The sequence below is a fragment of the Ambystoma mexicanum genome, chromosome 13, assembly GCF_040938575.1.
Source record: "Ambystoma mexicanum isolate Mex_15411 chromosome 13, UKY_AmexF1_1, whole genome shotgun sequence".
Lineage (NCBI taxonomy): Eukaryota > Metazoa > Chordata > Amphibia > Caudata > Ambystomatidae > Ambystoma > Ambystoma mexicanum.
In genome coordinates this window covers 225,018,910-225,039,495 of record NC_090938.1, presented here as the reverse complement: position 1 = coordinate 225,039,495, position 20,586 = coordinate 225,018,910, and the positions used below count along the sequence as shown (strand labels likewise).

Below are 20,586 nucleotides of genomic sequence, written 5' to 3'. Positions count from 1 at the left end.
GGGAAGGCAGTAGTCGTGGACGATGGTATCCAGAACCCACGCATCTGAAGTAATGGCACACCATTCTTCGAGATGCTGAGACAGTCTCCCCCCAACCGGCGAACCATGGGACATGGCCTCATGACAGTTTGGAAGCAGCTGCGGCAGTGAGTGCCTGAAGGCAAAGAGGCAGCTGCCTGAGCGGCTTTGGCACCACAATTTCCCCGACCACCACAGGTACTTTTCCACTGTCCGCTTTGACTGGCGGCCCCTCTCGTTCTACCAAAGGAGGAGTAGAAACAAAAAGGAACCTCCCCTCCACTGCTGTCCCCTGGGACGAAAAGGCAGAGGTTGACGCACTGCGGCGCTTAAAGACTTCGCCGCAGCTTTTGAGCTCTGTAACCCCAAGGCTCTAGTCAGCCTTGCTGCCAAATAAATGAGCACCATCAAAGGGCATGTTCAGAAGAAGGGCTTGCACATCCAGAGCAAACACCGACTTCCGCAACCACGCAAATATGCGTATAACGGTGCTCGCAGCCATGCACCGGCTCACACTGTCAGTCGTATCCAAACCCGACTGAAGGGCCTCACACATGGCATCCTTGCCATCCTGCACGATAGCAAGGAAACCATCCCTTTCTTCCCCCTCGGGAATACGATCAGCCGCAAAAGCAACACAAGACCACAGAGTGTGTGTAAACCTTGCCAAGGCACACATGGAGTTGGCCGATTTCAAGGCCATGCTCCCAGCAGAAAACACCTTCCGTGCCCAACCGTCAAAACCCTTGTCGTCCCTATCCGGAGGGATGGTAGGGTACGCCGCCTGCCTCGAGGTGGCTGTAGCCGCCTGAACCACCAAACTCTCAGTAGTGGGGTGAGTAGACAAAAAGCTGCGGTCGCTAACGGAAGGGCGGTATTTTTTAGTAATATTTTTATTCACAGCCAGAAGAGATTCCAGGGACTGCCAAGCAGCTGCCATCCTTTTCTGCAAGGTAGAATGAAATGGCAAAACAGGGTCATAGGACGGACCTTGATCCAAGATGTCTGTCAGATCATCTTGCACAAAAATCTTCTGGAGGACTAGACCAGTCCAGATCCTCCGAGACTCGTGCCACAAGTCTCCTATAAGAAGACTCTGCATGAGCCCCAGGCTCAGGTCTACCAAACTCCACTTCCGGGGAAGTGTCCAGTCCACTTGCATCATGGAGGGTCTGTCTCAACTCCCCCAACTGACTGTCCCCAGAAAAAATTGGAGCATCATCAAGGTCACCAGGTTCCTCAACCTCAGACCTTTCCTCCTCTTCAAAAATATCATCCAGAGGGGGTTGAAACCAAGGCCTGGGACAGAAGAGGACCTGGAGGCCAAAACCGGCCTCACCAACTTCTATGTAGCCTTTCTTGGAGGATCCACAATGTCTGGGTACTGAAACTGCAAATTTTGAGAAAAAAAATCCCGAAGGCGCCGATAGCGGCGAAGGCTTCGACGTCGAGAGCGTCGACAACCTCGACATCGCTGAAGGCTTCGGTGTCCACACAGGTGCCGATGGCACCATGGGCCGATACGACGGCAAGGTGCCGATGTCCAAATCAGACGGACACGACGCCGAACAAGTCGACTCTTGCCCAAGCCCTTAATAGGTTGCTGCGGTCTCGCTGGGGACGAGGCCCAAGACCTAGAGACACGTCTCTTGCGACCTTTCAAAACCTTGTCAGTACAGGACCTCAACTGCTCCTAATGTGTTTCGTGTCCTGAACCTGAGCCCCAAGGCGTGCGAGCCATAGACCGAGACTGATCCAGGCCGGCTTCGTCAGAAGGCGCGTCCAGACCCGTGTCTTGCGACTGAAAAATCGCCATCATAGATTTCTTGAATGCTGCCCATTCCTCCGGGGTCGAAGACTTCATAGGGAACGTAACCTTCCTCCGAGAAGGACGGGGAAGGCGACCGGTGACAGTGCTTCTGCGCGTGCCGGGATGAGGAAGACGAGTGGCGGAAACCACTCCGGGACCGGGATCCCCGGGATTCCTTCCGACACTGAGAGTCGCCCCTGGAGTCATCGGTGGAAAACCCCTTGGACTTGGAAGTCCGGGACGTAACAGGCTTCGAGCCCCTATCTAGCGGGAGCTTCCTCTTCCGCTCCGGCAAGACCTTTGCAGTCAGCGACTGGCATTTTGAGCAGTCGTCGGTGTCGTGTGACTCACCGAAGCACCACAAACAAATGCGGTGGGGGTCGGTGAGTGACATCTTGGACTTACAGTCCCGGCAGGCCTTGAAACCGGACCGCAGAGTTGGAGGGGGGTTGAAGAGAAAGACATCTTCAATGAAGAAAACACACGAGGCGCGCCAGGTCTCACGAAGTGAACACGTTCACGGAAAAAACGGAACTGAGGCTACGGGCACCGTGCGTCCTATTTGTAACATCCTGTGATGTCGTCCTAGACAGAGGCCCTCGAGGGACATGGACCTGACGCTATCGAGACAGGACTCCCTCTGCCGAAAAAGTTTCCGAAGTGCACAGCTGTGGACATGAAATGTCAAAGATGTGGAATGCATTGGCGGACACAATCCATTCGAAAGTATATTAACTCATTAAGTGCAAAGGACGAGCTATCTCGTCCTTGACATTACTTCTGTGTTGCCAAGGACGAGAGAGCTCGTCCTTTTAGGCACTGTGTTTTGTGCAGTCCCTTTAAAGTAGGGATCGCACAAAACATATATCCAATCCGCGGGCTATGTGAGGGGGAGGTCCCACCCCCCCTCACAGCCGGGGGTTGGATTTCCTTCAGTTTCATGTCAGCATGCCTAACGCACGTCAACGTGAAACTAAAAGTAATTTTCACTGCGGCTGCCGCGGTGAAAAGAAAAGGTGCGTTACACCTTTTATCTCGCTCGATCTGAACAGGTATTGTGCCGTTCAGATCGAGGGAGGTGTCGTTGGAAAGGGGAGATTCTCCCCTTCCCAACAACACCTTTTTGGAAGCATTGCTGGGCGCAGAGCGCTCGATCCGCAACTGCAATGCCACTAGACCACCAGGGATCTGTTTAAGTGGGGGAGGGGCTGCTTACTATGTAAGTGACCCTCCTCCCCTCCACCCCCCAGCCTCCAAAGCATGGGGCAATACCTTGGGATCAGATGGGTGATCATCTGCCCCCAGGGAAGGGGATAAACAAAAATAAAATGTTTTTTTTTAAAAAAACGTTTAGGGTGGGGGTGGGGGTGGGACCACTAGCCACCGGGTATTTTTGAAAGGGGGTTGGCCCTGGACCCCTCCTCCCACCCCCTCACCATAAGTGGATGGATGGGGAGCAATTCATGTAGTCCTCCCTGGGGGCAGATTGCTGACCCTAGGAAGGGGTACATGAGATGCCCCCATCCATTTGGGGTCGGGGGGGGAAGAGGTCACCAGAAATATAGGCACAGGCCCCCCAACCCCCCCAAGCATGGGGGCAGTACGTTTTGCACCCCTCCCCCCGTACCGTTTTTTTTTTTTTTTTTTTAATCGGGACACCTGTGGGAACACGGAAATGGTAGGACATATGGTGTTGGCAGCGTGAAATGTCTGAAAATTGTATTTTTCTTCACCAAATTTCGGACTTTGCCGGGGATTGTGGGTAATACATTCTGAGCCAATTCGCGCAAGTCAGTCCTCTGTGGATTCCCACAGGTGTCCCCTTTTCAGAAATGCATGAGGTTCCCCGTTTTCCTTAGTGGCTTCCACACCCTAGGCACAAATCTGTAGGTTGTCCACATGATCAAAATCTGCTCCGACGAAAGACTTGGAGTTACCAGTGTTTTAGGCTTTTCCCTTTGCCCCCAGGTAGGTGCACCCACACATGAGGTACCGTTTTCGGCAGGACACCTGTGGGAACACGGGAAGGTAGGCCATGCGTTGTGGCCAGTGTGTTTCGGTGGTTGATCAGAGTGAAATGTGCGGAAATTGTGGGTTTTTTTCTGTCATTTTCCCGTTTTTCCCCCCAAACTATAGAATTTTTCCTGACCTGCGCAAATCACTCCTTCCTAAACTTGGAATTTTGTCTACTTTTCAGAAATGAATGCCTTTCTGGCTTCACATTCAGCTTTCCTACCCTTTTCTTCCATTCCGTCCCCACGCATGTCCTATTGGACAAAAAAGGCCATAATCGCCTACCTCTCACAGCTGGATTAATATATCAAAATGTTTTTTCGTTTCCACTCAACCTATTCCTGAAAACCTGGAAAATGGCGAATTCAGCACAGCAAACCAATTGTTCCTAGCTCTTACAAGGGAAAATCCAAAGGCTTCTTTGTACAACCTTTTATTTGCATTTTCTGAAAAAAAAAAAAAAAAAAAAAGTTCTCCTTTTTTGGTTATTTTCGCTCAACCCGTACGGCAAACTAGGATTTGTGGGTGGCGTTACAACTGCCTACATGTGGGAAAAAAGGGCCAAATATGGCCGAGATAAAAAGTTGCAAGGCATTGAATGGCGGCATACCGAAATCACCAAAAAAGGCCTTGGCACGGGGGTAGGGGGAACCATGGTAGTTAAGGGGTTAAAGAAAGTGAACACTTGCTTTCGGCTCTTGCCAAGCCATACCTTTGTGCCTTCTGCTTCTTTTCTTTTTCCCAGATGGTACTATTTCTTGTGAGTTTTCTGCCATGTCCAGGTCATCACTGCTTTCACACTGTTCATTTACAGTACAGAATGTGAGCTCATCGTCCACTGGAACCAGAGAGGCTTCCAAACCACACAGCGATTTTACTGGAACAAGCCAAATTAACAATGAGATGGAGCTGAAATGATTATACTTTGTGATATCTTCCAAAAAAAAGTTCTCAGCTAGCAGTTCAGAAACATCAATGGCCCCCTTAAATTTCTTGTCATGATCATGTACAGCACACAAAATACATAATCATTTCTGCAATAAAAAGGAAAGCAAAACTAAATAAAATAAACAGTAAACACATTTTGTATTATGTATTTTTCATTAGAAAGCAAACATAAAGCCTACTGCATGTAATTAAAAACAGATCTCCCTTCACGGTTTTCAGACATCCGTAATCCAATTTGCTGTCACGGTACTCTTTCTCCCTATAATCGAAATATTTGGTTCCATTACTAGTTGGTCTTTTTCATACTTGTTTTATAATGCAATCCCACACACCACCCACCCGATCTTGCCTCAAGTTTATTCCCCTACTCCAACCATTGACTCCCCAGTTACAACATGTTAGGCAGAGGAATGGTGTATCTGATAATGCAACATTCCCTACAACTGTTCTATAGAGAACCTAGAGGGTTTTAAACAGTGATCTACGCTGCTCCCACCTTTTTAATCTATATACTAAACACATTCACATTCTCCCATCCCAACCTACGGTTTCACTGCCTCACTGATGAGCAGGGGCCGAAATTAAGATTTGCTAAGCAGGTGCTGAAAGCGCTCCTCTGTATTGGATATCATCTGGTTGGCAGGAGCAACCCCTCAGTAATGAGGGGCTAATATATAGCTTGCTGAAAGTCTAACTTCAAAATGAGTTGAAACATTTCATGCAACATGCTTTAAATATCTTCTAGGAGGTGCCCTTTAGAGACATTCCCATACACACAAAGTTAATGACACATAGGTATGTTTATATAGTACCAGTTAATATGGTGATGTAAAGGTAGTTAGTGGCAGCTGTCTGTGTCAAGCTAACCAGGCTCTCATAAGATACAAGCAGGAGCAAAATAGCACCCAACAACTATAAACCCTTCCAGGGAAGATCATCAAGATCCCTCCAAACTTGAGCACATTTCAAAACAAACACATGGATTGACAGTAACTGGCTCAGTCTTCTACAGATATTATATTGCAAAGTTCTATTGACGCCCACACATTCAACCCAAAGAAACCTCCAGCTCCCCTTGCAATATAAATAATGCACCCCTAACAGTCATCCCAAAAGTCCAATCACTTAGGATAAGCATTGACCCTCTGCTACATAGGTCACTAGCTCAATTTCTTTGTTACCAGGGAGTTACTTTATCAGACTATTTTCGTACTCATTTGCGCTTTCCTTCAAAAAGACCATCTGCCACAAATGCCTTTACAGGTACAAAAACTAGGCTGTGCACACATTACCAGGTGATTAATGTAGAGTTTCAAAGTTTCAACTCGATTTTGCACCATCCAAGTTTGGCTTTTTACCTTGGTGTGACACTGGATTGCTATTCCTCTTTTAGAGCAGACATTTTACAAGTTAGCAGCCCCCTGAACATTTTAATTACTTTTCTTATATCCGATTTAAATGTTCATAGGTGTAGAGAACTTTAATGTTTATTTGCTAAACGAAGCAATGTGCATAATATTTTAACCAAATTGTTGCTCACATCTGAGAGAGAAAATTCCACTTTTAGTCCAGTATTTGAATATTTTCCTTAGCCAACGGAACGGATGGTTTCCCTAGTGAGTCCCAACATGTGCATCAACTGGGAAGTGAAAACCATTTGTGCCACCTGAGAAAACGGTAGTTAGGGTGCGCACCAAGGAATCCTCGTTTGACTTGCACCACTCACTGTGTGGGCTTTACTGGCTTATAGGAGCCTTTGTGAACTATAGTAGGATACAGCGTGCTCAAACACCAGGAATGACCCACCTGTGTAGATCTTGTACAGAGGTCAGACATTTCCTACAAGAGAATGGGGTATTCATGTTGATATAGAAGGTCATGACCACTGCCTGTACCGGAGAGTGAGGACAACAATTGCCAGAACCAGGTATGACAAGATTGTGAATGGATCACGGGAAACTTACTGCACCTGCATTCTCCACAGCACATCTTCACGCTGTGTCCTCACTTCTCTGCTTCACCACTGAGCTCTCTCCAGACACATTGACACAACCCATAGGCCCCTCCTAAAAGCCCGCCGTGGGTGGAGGGTGGGACGTTTCCCCTGTGGCCTATGTTTTTCTTCTTTTTGTTGCCCCCTCTACACCAGTGCTGCCGCTTTCCTGAATAAACAACCCACCGCCCGTCCCATTCTCAGTCCCACATTAATCAAACCTTGGCAGATGTGGGACCAGTTTTTGTCATGATATACAATTTGTTTATTCAAATTAAAAGAAAAACGCCTCTCTATCCCTATTCTATGGGTTTCCCAACCAAATAAAAAGTGTGCTCGTTGTCAGTAGTGAATTCCAAAATGTAAACAGTCCGTCCTCTCTCTCAGAGCTAAACTATCCTGACCCTACCACTAAGAGAAAACAACAACTTTGGCTGAAGCCCGCCAAAGGCAAAACACAAAAAGGGCTCAAACCTGTCTCAACTTACATAATAAAAGCCAAGAAAGACCTCACAGAGAAGATGGCAGAAAAAGAAAACAGGGGCCATTTTGACAAAATGCACACCCATGGGTGCTGTACTGCAGTTGAGAGTTCAGCCTGCGGTAAAAACGCACATTGGTAGTAAAAGGTAAACCACTGCCACCAGCCATTTGAAGTAGTGAGGGTAACAAAAAATGTTACATGAGAAAGGAGGATATGGGGCTACTAGGCAACCCCCAGCACTCCACATAAGATGGTGTGCACTGGACCTACAAAGTAAAAAAGGTAAGTAATATCAATTTCACCTTACTATCCTTGGGAACAGTAGTTCACCCAAGAAAAAGTTATTTAAACCTTCAGAGACTCAGTGACGCTACACTGAGGGTGCTGTGTGTCACTATACAAAAAACAGTTGCTTATGAGGTTTAGACTCCAAAAACTGTCGAAACAAAATCCTAATCAGGGAAAACACATGAGGGAGTGAGAAAAAGGTCCCACTCGCTCAGGTGTTAAAATTAAAAAGAAGTCCTAAGTCCAGCAAAAGAGCTGTTGGTCTCTATTGTGGGAGGAAATTAGCACAGAAATGAAAATTCTCCCTAACAGACTCCCTTCTCCCCTAGAGGCTTTCTGAAGCCTTAGTAGTCGATTCTTAAATAGTTCTTGGTTATTTCTTGGATTCATTTGTACAGTTCCTCTTGGGGACTTTGCCATCTTTCTGGTGTCCCTCTTCTTTCTTGAATTAGACTTTGTCTCTTCGCTGTTTGGGATTTCATGCCCTTGTATTATGCTTTCTTGAAGTGTCTCTGTATTCCTCTTGTTCCTTACTTCTGCATAATCAATATGTCTCTTATCACAATCATCTTGTTCTGGCAAACTGCCCTTCTCCTTATATCGAATATATCCGTCCAGGCAACTATGTTTACTCCCTTGTTTGGTTCCTGTCCTGTTGTACCGAGTGAGACAGGTTCAACTGACTTTCCTTATTATGGGTATTAGACCCTTCACTGAGATGATTAAACCGGGTCTCAGATATTCTCACTATTATAAACATTTGTCATTTTACTAGGACGAGTAGGCTGAGTGTCGTAGATATCCTCACTTTTACAAACACTTGTCCCTTCACTGGGAAGAGTTGGCTGTGTGTGTCCTTGGTCCCTGTATCCCCTCCCAGGTCTCCTGCCTCTCCAGTTACCTTCTTGTTCACCAGTTATTGTCACTCGGTCTTTCTCCAGGATTGGGCCAACACTTGAGAGTCTAAACAGTTCCTGTGTTTACTCTGATGCTTCTTGGTGATTTTTCATGGCCTGGCAGGACCAGTGTACAAACTGTCTTGGCGTTATTCTTGGACCAAACAATCCACCTTCCACTGGTCATGCCACCAATCCCCTGGTACACTCGCTCGGGGTGCTCTTCCGCTGCATGGCTCGGCCCTCGGCTCTCGGCTCTCTCCCTGCCTCCTTGTTACACCCAAGGGCCGGGTACTCCCGTCAGGATTGCTCTGTTCTCAGCAGCTTCCACGTCTTGGCTGAGAACTCCTAAGTTTCACACCCTTTCCGTAGTTCTCCTTCCCTTTCAATGTTGGCTTTCTGGGTCCTTTGCACCGGAGCATCAAAGTCTTTTCTCTTTCCACTCAGCATTCTTTCTTGTTCTTTCGTTCTTCTTTATCATCACAGGGAAGAAAAGGATCGGTGGACTAGGAGGGGATGTACAGTATCTCCAACAGACACCCTATGACGGTAGAATAACAGAGGGGAAAGTGGTTATGCCAAGCGCATTGCTGCACACAGCACTGACAGAGCTACATTATCCAACACATACAGGGAAGGATGTGCTTGCAGCCCATATTGGAGAAACATGGTTGTGCCCTAATTTGGTGGAAGTGGCCAAATATATGAGTAACTGCTTGTCTTGCAAGCAGTTTACTGCATGACATACATTGAGAGCTGTGAGAGGAGCCACAGCTCGCCCAGTTGGTCCATTTCAACACCTCCATGTCGGCATGATCCAAGTCTGCCAAGCATACCGCTACATGATAGCAGTTGTATGCCCATTCTCTCGGTGGATTGAGCAAGGCCGCTGTTCTCACTCTGATGCCCTTAGAGCAGAAACATTTCTGGTCCGGGGAGTGTACCCACAATGAATAATTGAATAAATAAAAATTGAATACATTTCATAAATGCAGGTCCAACAGCTCGATTTTGTGGTCTACACGCATGTGATGCAGCCGAGCTAGACAATGGGCATTCACCCATGGTGGGAAGGAGAGCCAATCCCAGCAACCCAGACGAAGAGTGAAACACGTGTTACAATGTGGAGACACACTCTCACAGGCAAAGGTGGTACACTACCAGATACAATACAGACACAATCGTTTCACATCACCTTGAAGAGGAGCGGGAAGGGTGTTGGGCCCTTGGGAGTCGGACGGACCCCCAGACGACCTCTGGCATACCGGGGAACCATCCCAACAACATTTTAGTGGTTGCTGGTTTCCACAAAGTATTGTCAAGCCTTCCATGGAGGAGCAGGGAACCGGAATCCTATGCAGGAGCAGAAGGAGCTCTGGACCACTACCTTATCCAGATAGAGGGGGAACTGAGGAAGCCGGTCTGTGGGGAACTGAGGAAGCCTTGAATCTCTCTCTCCAAGTACAACCTGGAGCAGCAGCAGTCTACAAGCAACTGAGGGAACCAAGAGACTTCCTTACTGAGCAGCTGGGAAAGTAGCTGGGAAAGCCGGCGGAAGACCACCCGAGAGCCTAGAAGCACGAGATGCTTACCATAGCAGCCGAGGGCTGGGACCCTTGAGGACCCGAATACTAAGGAAAAAGAGAGAGTGTCCCTGGCAGGAGAGTATACCAGAGCTGTGGATTAAGGTCTTTGTGAGCACTAAAAGGAGAGAGGCATCATCTTAGCCAATGTTAAAGTGGAATAGACCAGATGAAGTAGATTGTCCCCCTTGGCACTCCGGACTGGGAAAATGTTAGGATGAGGGAGTCATCTCCCTAAGATCAAGAGTGGTGAACCATTTGGATATTCAGGTACTGATGGGAAACCAACTATCTTGGAAGGCAAGGCAAACACAAGTTAAAGTTCAGTTTGTGCACTTTGTTTTGTCAAGGAACTTGAAAAGATATTCACCTCTTGCCTTAGTGTATGGGCAGGAAATAGGTTGTTTTAGACAACAGTGGATTTACATTTGACATCCTGACCGACCCCTTAGATTGTTTCGAGGTAGGGGAAATTCCCCTTGGTCACAGGGAAAGATAGCTTATTTCCCAACCCATTTTACATTAAATGTTTATAGACCAAAACATGCCACCTCTGTGTTAGTCTCTTACCTGTGCACGCTCAGACATCCCATTAACCCAGGACCTAGAGGTAAATTTGCACAGTGTTGGTTTCTGAAAAAGGCTGTTCAGAAAATAGAAAACAACCAGTTGAGTACAGCCCTTCCTTTCAGATGCAGTTCACAGAATCCGGTCACCCAGGGACCTGAACATTGTGCCAATTACAACTCAGAAGCCAAAAAGAAGAAGAATTTATCTTTGTGGGAGTGGCACCCACCAACCGGAATTTCAAGCACTGGCAGAGATGGCTCTTAGACTAAGGATGAACCTGAATAAGCAGATTCCAACGGAAAGGCAAATGTGGGCAGCCAGTCATCAGAACACTACCACAAAACAGCTATGTGGAGGCTCTATGTTATTTTATCGATGACATTTACTTCTATAGAATTACTTAGTCTTACTTTATTTTTTAAATAGGGACACCCCCATAGCCCGCCTAACCCCCCCACTACCACGGTCCGGCCCGTATACTCCCCCCTATACTCCCTAACCCTTAACAGCCAGAGGTGGATGAGGACAGCACAAAAGAGCAGGAGAGGTGTGGGTAGAGGGATACCAATTTTCTTCTGGATGACAGCAGCTTCCTATACACCAAGGTGGATGACGGTGAAATTGCCCAGAAACTCACAGCATGGAAGACCCAGCCCAGCCAATGCAGAGGGCCCATAGGAGGAAAAGAATAGCCAAAGAAGAATATCAGGTAGTCAAAAATCAAAACTGGAGCTAAAAAGGTACAGAGACCGAAACAGGGCCAGGATGGCCAAACTTCGTCTCAAAATTCAGCAGCAACTTTTCAGTGTCTAAATCTTCCAGCAGGCAACTAAGCCTGCAGCCTTCCAAGAAAAATCTAGCAGAGCCGACGGAAGGATCAAGCTAAAATGCCACCCTCATTGGCAGTGCTGCAATCAGACAAGTGGGCTCCAAACAAAGGTTTTGTCAGCTAGCCACAATGGTTGACCACAAAAACCACTAACCTATCAGGACCTCCCCAAAGGATGTGCAACAGCGTTTTAGGACCAGTGATTAGTCTATACCATTCCAACCCACTGTAGAGGACGCAGGGATGGGTTCAGAGTAAGACCATGGATGCATGCCTGCATGCACAACAGCTCTTTTATCTTGTAGCTTCACTAAACAAAGAAACAAACAAAATGGCCAACAGAAGAGCATACATTAGTATGCCAACGGCTACCAAAAGAAAAGTTACTAATGCAGTAAATTGGATGGCATCCCTGGTGAAACCAAAATTAAAATTACAGCTTCCAACAGCCTACTCCCTAAAACTAATGTAGGGTGATCACACGGTGGGCAACATGGAGTGCTTAAAAAAAAGCACCCCTGCGCTAACAGTTATAGGGTCATGTTAAAAGAAAGTTTGCAACAGCACTGCAGTAGAAGATCCTCTGACCACAAAAAAACAAAAAGTGAAATCTTAAATCACAGGGAAAAAGCAATACGTTTGCAGGTCCCCAAGAAGAGACAACAGAACCCACAAAAATGCAATTGTGCCCACACAACAATACTGTAAATCCCATCGGAGGAGCCAGAAGTGCACCTGCATATCCTGGAAAGACTTGCTAGACATACGGAGAGCAGAGGCATGTGCTGCGTAAAGACATGGGGTCTTTTCAAGTTGAAATGTAAATTAAGTAAAGTTAGGAAGGGCCTATTAAGCAATAGGAATGGAAAGACCGACCAAGGAAAGTTGTGAAAACGCAGTTCTTTCAGGTAAAGTTAATAATGGGTAAAACTATTGTAAGACAAAGAACATAGATGCTGCATTCTGGGAAATGGTGTGAAAATATGAAAACTCCAAAAACACATTGAAGCAGACGTTTTGGGAAAGGCAGCTTGTTTCCCAAAGAATCACCACAAGACTTCCCAATGAGAAGTACCATTCTAAACATACAAAAAGTATAAAAAAACATGAAAAGCAAAATAAATCTAAAAAAGCTTTAACATTTTTGTGAGTGTCTTTAGCCTGTTAGCCATACACAACTGTTTGGATACGGTTTTATTTAAAGCAACACGTTTACCCTGTATTCTTATATACCCTGCTCCCATTCATGGCTGCTACCACTGGTTGAGCAAAGGGAAGAAAATCAGCTAAAGGATTCCCACAACTGGCAACTTTGCTTCAGGACTGTGTAACCCATTCACTCAGTCCACTTTTCGTTGCATAGGGAACCGCATGGTTATTATTTCAGCGTAGGTAACACACATTTGCTTGGTCATTGAATTGGTTATTAAGCAAACTTGTTTAGCCACTTAATGTGTTTCTGTAGTATGCCATTGGCTGACAGTCTGTGTTATCAGTGTGATAACACCAATCCAAAAGAAAATGCACAACAAAATTCAAAAACATGTTTGACTAAAGTGCTGTACCTGAACCAAATGCTAAACATGGTTTGCAATGACCACTTGGATGGATTTTGTGGAAGGGTTAGACAGCTGGGTTGGTGGGTAGGAAAAAGGAGAACAGAATAGGTTATTGGCAGATAGCTCCCACCTCACCCGTGTCTTGATTCAGTTGGTTTCATGCAGAGGTAGAGCCATTCATGCCTTCGGTCAGAAGGAACACTCTGCAGTTAAATTGGAAGCAGAAAACCAGACTTCAAACCATGACTTCCTGCACATGAATAAAGCATGCCTCAGGTGACATTATCTGCAAAGCATTGTAGAATTTTAAAAACAGGATGCCTAAGAGACAGACATTCTAATCCAGTATTAAGCTATTCTCTTTGAATGCCAGGCAGGGTTTGAAATTAAGATTTGGTAAGATCACCCAGTGGGAAGGAGCTACCTCTGTGGAACCAGGAGCGAGTATATAGCATGCCACAAATCTTACTTACCCAAGATGAAAAGTTTAAACTTTCTGTCCATTATGGATAATCCATTATGACCTAAATGCCTTCTAGACGTATTCTAATGTGTCTTTATAAACATTCCCAAAAACACATCTTAATAGCACATAGGTATGTTTGTATGGAACCAAAGGTAGCTTCTGGTAGCACGCCAACCAGAGTTAAATAGCTCCCAGCAATTTCGAACCATGCCAGATCTTATCAATCAGCTTAAAAGTGCATAGGCGATACTCAAGGCACCCCCACTATAAAAAGGTGTGATTCATAGGACACCACTGTGATTGTGTGGGTAACCTTCACAAAAGGCCCCCCCCCCTCCTTACCTTTAGCAGCATAAGGACAGGGAGGGCACTGGAAGTCACCTTAAAGGATGGAAATTCTGAAAGAAAAAAAAAGAGAAATTTTCTTTCAACGTATTGCCACTACCCCAAATGGAGTAGAGAATTAAATACGAGGGGAAGGTTATTTTTAATTTCAGTCTTTTCATCATTAAAGGTGGCTCGGAGGTCTATCACACAGAGCAAAGTTAGAAAGGAACTTACTCAAACGGTCTCGTTAGTGGGGAGAGGGATATAAAGGATTCTTTCATGGGCTGGTCAGTAAAACAGGCACATGAGGTCCAAAGTATAAAACAAGAAACATTTGAAGTACAGACAATTGCACTATTAACTTATGCTTTGGCAAGGGGAAAAAAGTAAAGAGAAGCTACAAAACAAATTGAACTATATTATCAAGATCTGTCGACTGACTTACCTTCTTTTTTAATTGCGTTGGCTACAGCTTTTCTAACACGACCAGATTTCACCACAGCTGGATCTGAATTGGCAAAATCGGCTACTGTTACTGGAATGGAATAAAAGCATTTCCTTGGTTATTTAGAACACACACAACGCACTATGAAAATAGGGTCTCCGATTGGGCATTGCTCTACATGAAAGACCAGGATGCAGAGTGACAATGCCAAATACAGGAGTGGTGGGGGTTTAATATCTAAATAAATAAAACAAGGTCACATATTTTCATGCCAATTCAGAAACGTAGTTTAAAAGCAAAGACATATCTGCTTATCATGAATTAATAAACTCTATGCACAAATGAATTTACAATTTAAAGATTCTGCATAAAAAGGCAACATGACAGTATCTTTATATTTATCACAAGTCAAATTCTCTTCTATTGCAACCTCACCGGTTGAGCCTTCCCAATGACCGAAACCTACCAAGCAGTTTCGCCCACAATCACGGTCATGGGACATTAAGACCCCTCCATGAGTACTCACCAGGCAGGTACAACGTAAACTGAACACATCCAAAATGTCACGATTCCCTTGACCCCCAAACCCCAAGTTCGTTTCATAGGAACAAAACCAAAGCAAGAACCTCCACTTTGCTGATAAAGACAGTTAGTGTAGGACTCCACATTGCAATCCCTTCAGTGGCCTAACCACCTTTTTCTCTTCCTAACTTTCACTAAATAAATGTACCTCATACACACGGTACCCTAACGTCTGTTACTACCCCCTCCACCTCACGAAGCGCAACAGCATTATTGCTGAACCCTTCCTTCCTTCCTTCCTTCCTTCCTTTCCTTACTCATAGTCCTGCCCTCCTCCAACTTCTATCCCCTTCGTCCTCACTCATTCTTCTGTTCCATATTCCCCTGACAACTCACCTTCAAACTCCTTCATCTCTGCTTCGGGAGGTCCTTTTACACTCTGCATCACTATGCGATTTGAACCCTAAAGGGCTATGCAGGGACGCATGTACATGTGATTTAGGTGAAGTTAGGAATTTGTCTTGTATATACAATTTGGCCGGCCCCACCCCACCCGAGGCGCTGCAGACTCAGTTGTAGGCAGAAAGCAAATTGATGTTCATAATGGGGTGGGAGAACTTTTAGAATGGGGCAGCTCTGCCATATTAGACTCCTCCTCAGTGCCCTCCTCTCGTATTGCTTTGCCTCTTTCCACAACCCCTTTCTCCCAGTGTTAGCAGCTCCTTCAACCGTTAAGAGTCGTGTACGGAAAGAGAAAATTCAAATCTGCCTGCATGATTGTTCGACATGTGAAATTCCCATTTGCAGCTGTGAAAGATGAACTGCGTTTGGACCCGATAATAATCATGATACAATTATCCATATATTGCTGTATCTTTTTTTTGTTTTTGTTGGATAATAGAAGTCAAGACTTTTGTTAAAAAGCAACATACAACATATACATGCAGCCATTTATACCACATTCCCAGACAGGGTTTGTCAGGGAGAATTCTCATATGTGTGCCAATTCCCTTCACCTTAGAGACCCCCAGCAACTTTGCTGGATTTTGAGGACTTGATTTTTTACCTGGAAAGAGCGTGAGCCTTTTCTCCCCACTCTCATGTATTTTGATGTGTGTTTTACTCTTGTGTTCTTTGATTATGGAGTTTTAGACAACTACATAGGCATCATCTTTTCATGTGCGTCACACAGCATCCTCAGTGCAGTGACACAGAGAAGCCTTTTAGGCTATCCTAAGGTTTAAATACCTTCTCTGGGATAAACTACTGTTTCCCAGAGAAAGTAAATTGAAATTGACTTTACTAGTCTTTCTAAATTCCTAGATCCAGCACACACTATCTTACAATAGAGTGCTGGCGGGGTTACCTAGTATCCCCTATGTCTAGAAACTCATGTAGCGGGCCAATGTTACCCTTTTCTCTCAAAATGGCTGGTGGCAGTGGTTTTACAACGATCTACCATGATTTTTTCCAGACCACGAACACAAGTAGCGTTACATCGCAGGAGCCAGGTTTTTCAAGATGGTGTCTGAGCCTCCTTTGTTTAAACGGGTCCAGGTCTTCTTTTTTTGCCATTTCTTTTTGGAAAGGTCCCTAGAGTTTGTCTCTGCACGCCAAACGAGGTTTGGTCCCTTTGTTCCTATGCCTTTGGCGGGCTTCAGGACTGAAGACCGCCTCTGCAGCCCGAGTGTCTGGGGTGGGCAGGAAGTGAGGGTGGTGCCCGAAACTCCCTGTGCTTAGTCTCCTGGGAGACCCAAGTGCACTCTGGCGCGATTGGCTGGCTGACTGTCAGGCAAGGACAGCCACCCTGCAGGGTGAGGGGCAGCTAGGTTGGAATGAAAGGGAGAAAACGAAATAAAAGGCAAGTCTCTTGGCTTGGAAGGCAGAGTCGACCATTGGAACGAAAGAACCCAAGAAGAGCTGGAAGAGGATGGCTGCTGCAACTCCTGGACTGTTGGTTTGTCCGGTGAAGCACGGCTGCATGTCCGAATCGACAAGTTCATCTCAACAGAGAAGCCCTTCAAGGACGACTTCTCCCTTTGAGTTGGTGGGACCAATCAACTCGTAAACCACCTGGATACCATTCTTGGAGCTGGTTGCATTTTCCTCAGAGTGCTGCAGGAAACTGAATAGCCAGGGAGAAGGACACCAGTTTGTGTGCTTGACTACAGCTACTGGAATCGCATATATGCTTGCCAGTTTGCCAGCTTTCTGACCCGTCCACGTGCAGTGCAGGAGTCCCCCTGATGTCCTCCCTCTTGTCCCCACGACTGAGGCTCAGGAACAGCGAGATCTGCAGGAACTGCCAGGAACAGAAGTCTTTAGCTGCATCTTTTTCTTCAACATAAGGTAATGTGAAAACCCGACCAAGAGAACTTACCTCTCACAAAAGTGTGTGAAACTTGGCAACTTGCAGGCTTAGTCATCTTGTGACCCAACATATAACGCTTTCTTCTATGAACTAATCCTGAGAACCGTGGCAAAGACTTTTCCGTTTAACTACCAGAACCGTTTTTTACTGATACAAGACTCTAGTCCATTGACTTTGGCCTACCTATTGCATTGGATCAACTCCTCTGGTGAACTCAAACTATTTGCACTGTTTAAGAATAACTCTACTATTCGTTTTATATCAACTTATGCATTTTTGCTACTACTTCAAATGCTCTGAATGCCATTTTGCTCCTCCTTCAAAGTAGTTTAAATGCCTCAGAACCGAGCAATGTGAAGTACTGTACAATATTTGTGTGTGTTATTGATTGCCTCCTTTTAGTGAATGTTTTCTAACTGACTGTGTAACAAATTAATAAGTGTTTTAGCATGAAACCTTAAGTATAAGAGTCTATTTGAATACTGTGATTGTAGACCTCTGTGTAACATCATTACAGCTCACATTCCCTTTTGAGATAAGCCTGGCTGCTCAGCTCGCTACCAAAAACTGTGTGGTACAGACTTATACCAAAGGTTGGTTTTGCTTACACCTGTAGTCATAGTTGTGTGTAGTGGTCCCAGAGGGTACTGCATGTAAACTTTGCCTAAAAGGGTTCATATATCAACAAAAAGAAAAAAAACATAAAACAGCTAAAAACAGTTACATCAACCAATATTATTTTGATAAGCTCCAGAAATACGGTAAAATGGTATATCAAGATTAAATCATGACCAGCCATATACTGACCCCAGATATTAATTGAAGTCAAGTGAATCGGATCAATACAATGCTTTCACATTCAGTTAAAAGAGATCTGGTGGTTTCCATTAAATTATCCCCATATAATGTACATAAACGTTTCTCTCTAGAACTTACTATCTAACTCCAATTATCTATATGATTTGACCAGGTTGATTTTGATTTTAATGTATTTCCAAAGTATGTTGTTGTTCGGGAAAGAGTTTAAGTAAGCTGTGATGCACAGTTGTTCTAACTTGGAAGATATATAATTGGCACTTGTCAAGTGTACAATAGCCTGTTCTACATCAAGAGCGGTGGTGCTTAACCTTGTCATCCTTTGCATCACTCATGTTTGGTGTTATCAACTGTTACAGGTAAATACGACCTCTATAAGAGCTCCGTGACGCAGATGTTATCCAAATGTACTTGCTCTGAGGCGCAAGATAAAACCCTTTGTGGATAAGTGAAGTAATGTGCCTCGAGTAGCATTTACACATTTCAGTGGACATTTTGTCGGCACACAAACAGTATGTTACTGAGCTGACAGATTACATTCTAGCTTAACATATTCAATAAGGGTGGAGAGAGGACATGCTCAAATGAGTCTAAATCCTGATCATGGTTGTTAGCCAAATTTCTGCCCCATATGTAATAATGTGCAGGATTTTGGTGCAGTATACAATTTGATAATTGATTCAACTGCGTACCCACCATGATTGTGTGAAAAGGCTCAAAAGACTCCGGTATGCTGATTAACTTTTATTTGGGTGCTTTTCAGTCACGGACGCCAGCTTATTGTTAGGCCTAGGTATTTTGCGACTATCTCAACTTTGTTACTGTTACCTTTATGGTTTGCTTTACTTGGTTGCAGACCATAATCGTTGATATCTCAAGGTTTATTTTTCAGACGTTTTGCAGAGCATAGGTGTTTCAAAGATTCAGTTGTGCTTGCAAGCCTTTTGGGGTGCAGTTTATGATGACCAAAACATCTGCCTCCCCGAACCACTGTATGACAGTGTCCTCTAATTCCGGAGGGTGGGAAGGGGAGCGCAGGAGCCTTGTCTGTGGTCACAGCCATAGGAAGGTCAGCCAAGTATAGGTTAAATAAGGTGGGGGCCAATATACAGCCCCGTTTCAGTCCTGTACAGGTAGACACCCAGTCTGTTATAGCACCATAATGATTCAGTCGGATTCTGACTCTGTTTGAGTGTAAAGCAATAATCATGGTTAGTAGCTCCTTCGGGATGTTCCAGTTCTGCACATTTTTTACCATAGAGTACGTCCCCCTAACGTGTCGAAAGCATAACCAAAATCAAACTTAAGATATGTAGATGGGCGCCAGTTTATGAGTGTTCCAGGCAGTCTCAACAGTGGTAACTAAAGTTAGTATATTAGCCAATGTACTTGATTTTTTTTTCAAAGTCCGTTTGATTGTAAAGGCACGATTTTCAAAAAAAGGGATTGAGAGGGAGAAATTATGGAGGGCTGGCAACTTTGATCAAGGGTTCACTTGCTTGTGAAATTATTGACGTAGGTGTTAAATGGGAAACACTGATTCAGGTTCTCAAAATGATCCCACTGGAGGACTTCCCGGTGTATGTAATCAATATTTATAATAGCCCCTCTGAGAAAAATGGCATGGGACTCATCCAAAGCACTAAAAGAGGCGATAAATAGGTTACGTCAATAAACAAACGACAAAGACGTAATGGTTTGTGTCGGGGTGATCTTAATTCGAATCGGCCCGATAGGGTATTAGGCGTTTCCCTGCCTCATATGATGGCCATAAGGATGTGTGGTGATGGGCTTCGGTTCTGGCATTGGATGATGGAAGTAGGCCTTACATCACCTAATGGCAGATTTGGGGGAAGATATTCCTGGTGCGATTACTTTTAGAAGCACGAGAGAGAGTTCAACCATAGACTACTTTCTTGTATCCGTTAATATGTGGAGTCTGGTTAAGAATTTGAGTAAGGGAAGAGTTCTATAGTAGGATCGTTGTCCGTCCTGCCTTTGTTCCCCCTCCCTTGCCTCATTGCGCCTTTAAACACTTGTGTATTGACGCGTTATAAATGCCATATCATACCATCACGCTCTTGACCACAACACAGAGATTGTTTGAAAAGGTAATACTATCAAAGACTGAGATGGAATGATTCAACAAAAGCTGTGGTGGGGAGACATATAATGAAGGATAATATGGCTCTCTTAGAGGCATTTTTGAATCCCGCTATTAAACCAGTGGTAACAGTTCAAACTTTAACGTAGCTGATGGGGAAAGAATCTGACATGGATTTATGGGGAAATGTTTGTCCATGGTGAAATAGGGCTCCTAAGTGGGAGATTGTTCAGGCAAGGACCAACTATAAAGAACATATTAGAAAAGGGAAGATCATGCTGGACAATCAAGCCTGGGATAGGCTGGGGATAGCAAGCAAAACCAATGATTCACAAAGTTTCTGGAAAGCAGTTAATGGCTTCCTGCAGATATAGAGCAGCTAGTAGGGTTGGAGTCTATTATCCAAGATTATAAACTGGTAGACTATTTTAGTACATTCTTTCAAGCTCAAGCAGGGGACATTAATGTGGAGCTTGTTTTTGTGTCAAAATTGAGGCAAGCAGATAACGCACATGGTGAAGTCTGTTTATCGCGTGAAGAGGTG

General features: G+C 44.9%; 1 protein-coding gene across 3 annotated transcripts in view; it reads right to left on the bottom strand.

Moving 5' to 3' along the window:
* Window positions 1-20,586, bottom strand: part of TMEM183A (transmembrane protein 183A) — a 215,459-nt gene that overhangs the window by 143,700 nt on the left and 51,173 nt on the right. For all 3 annotated transcript variants that reach the window (XM_069633681.1, XM_069633683.1, XM_069633682.1), the window contains exons 2-3: window positions 14,230-14,319; window positions 4,554-4,718 (exon numbers count right to left, since the gene is read on the bottom strand). In XM_069633681.1, coding sequence (XP_069489782.1) covers window positions 4,554-4,718; window positions 14,230-14,319 — 255 coding nt within the window. The remainder of the gene's footprint in view (window positions 1-4,553; window positions 4,719-14,229; window positions 14,320-20,586) is intronic.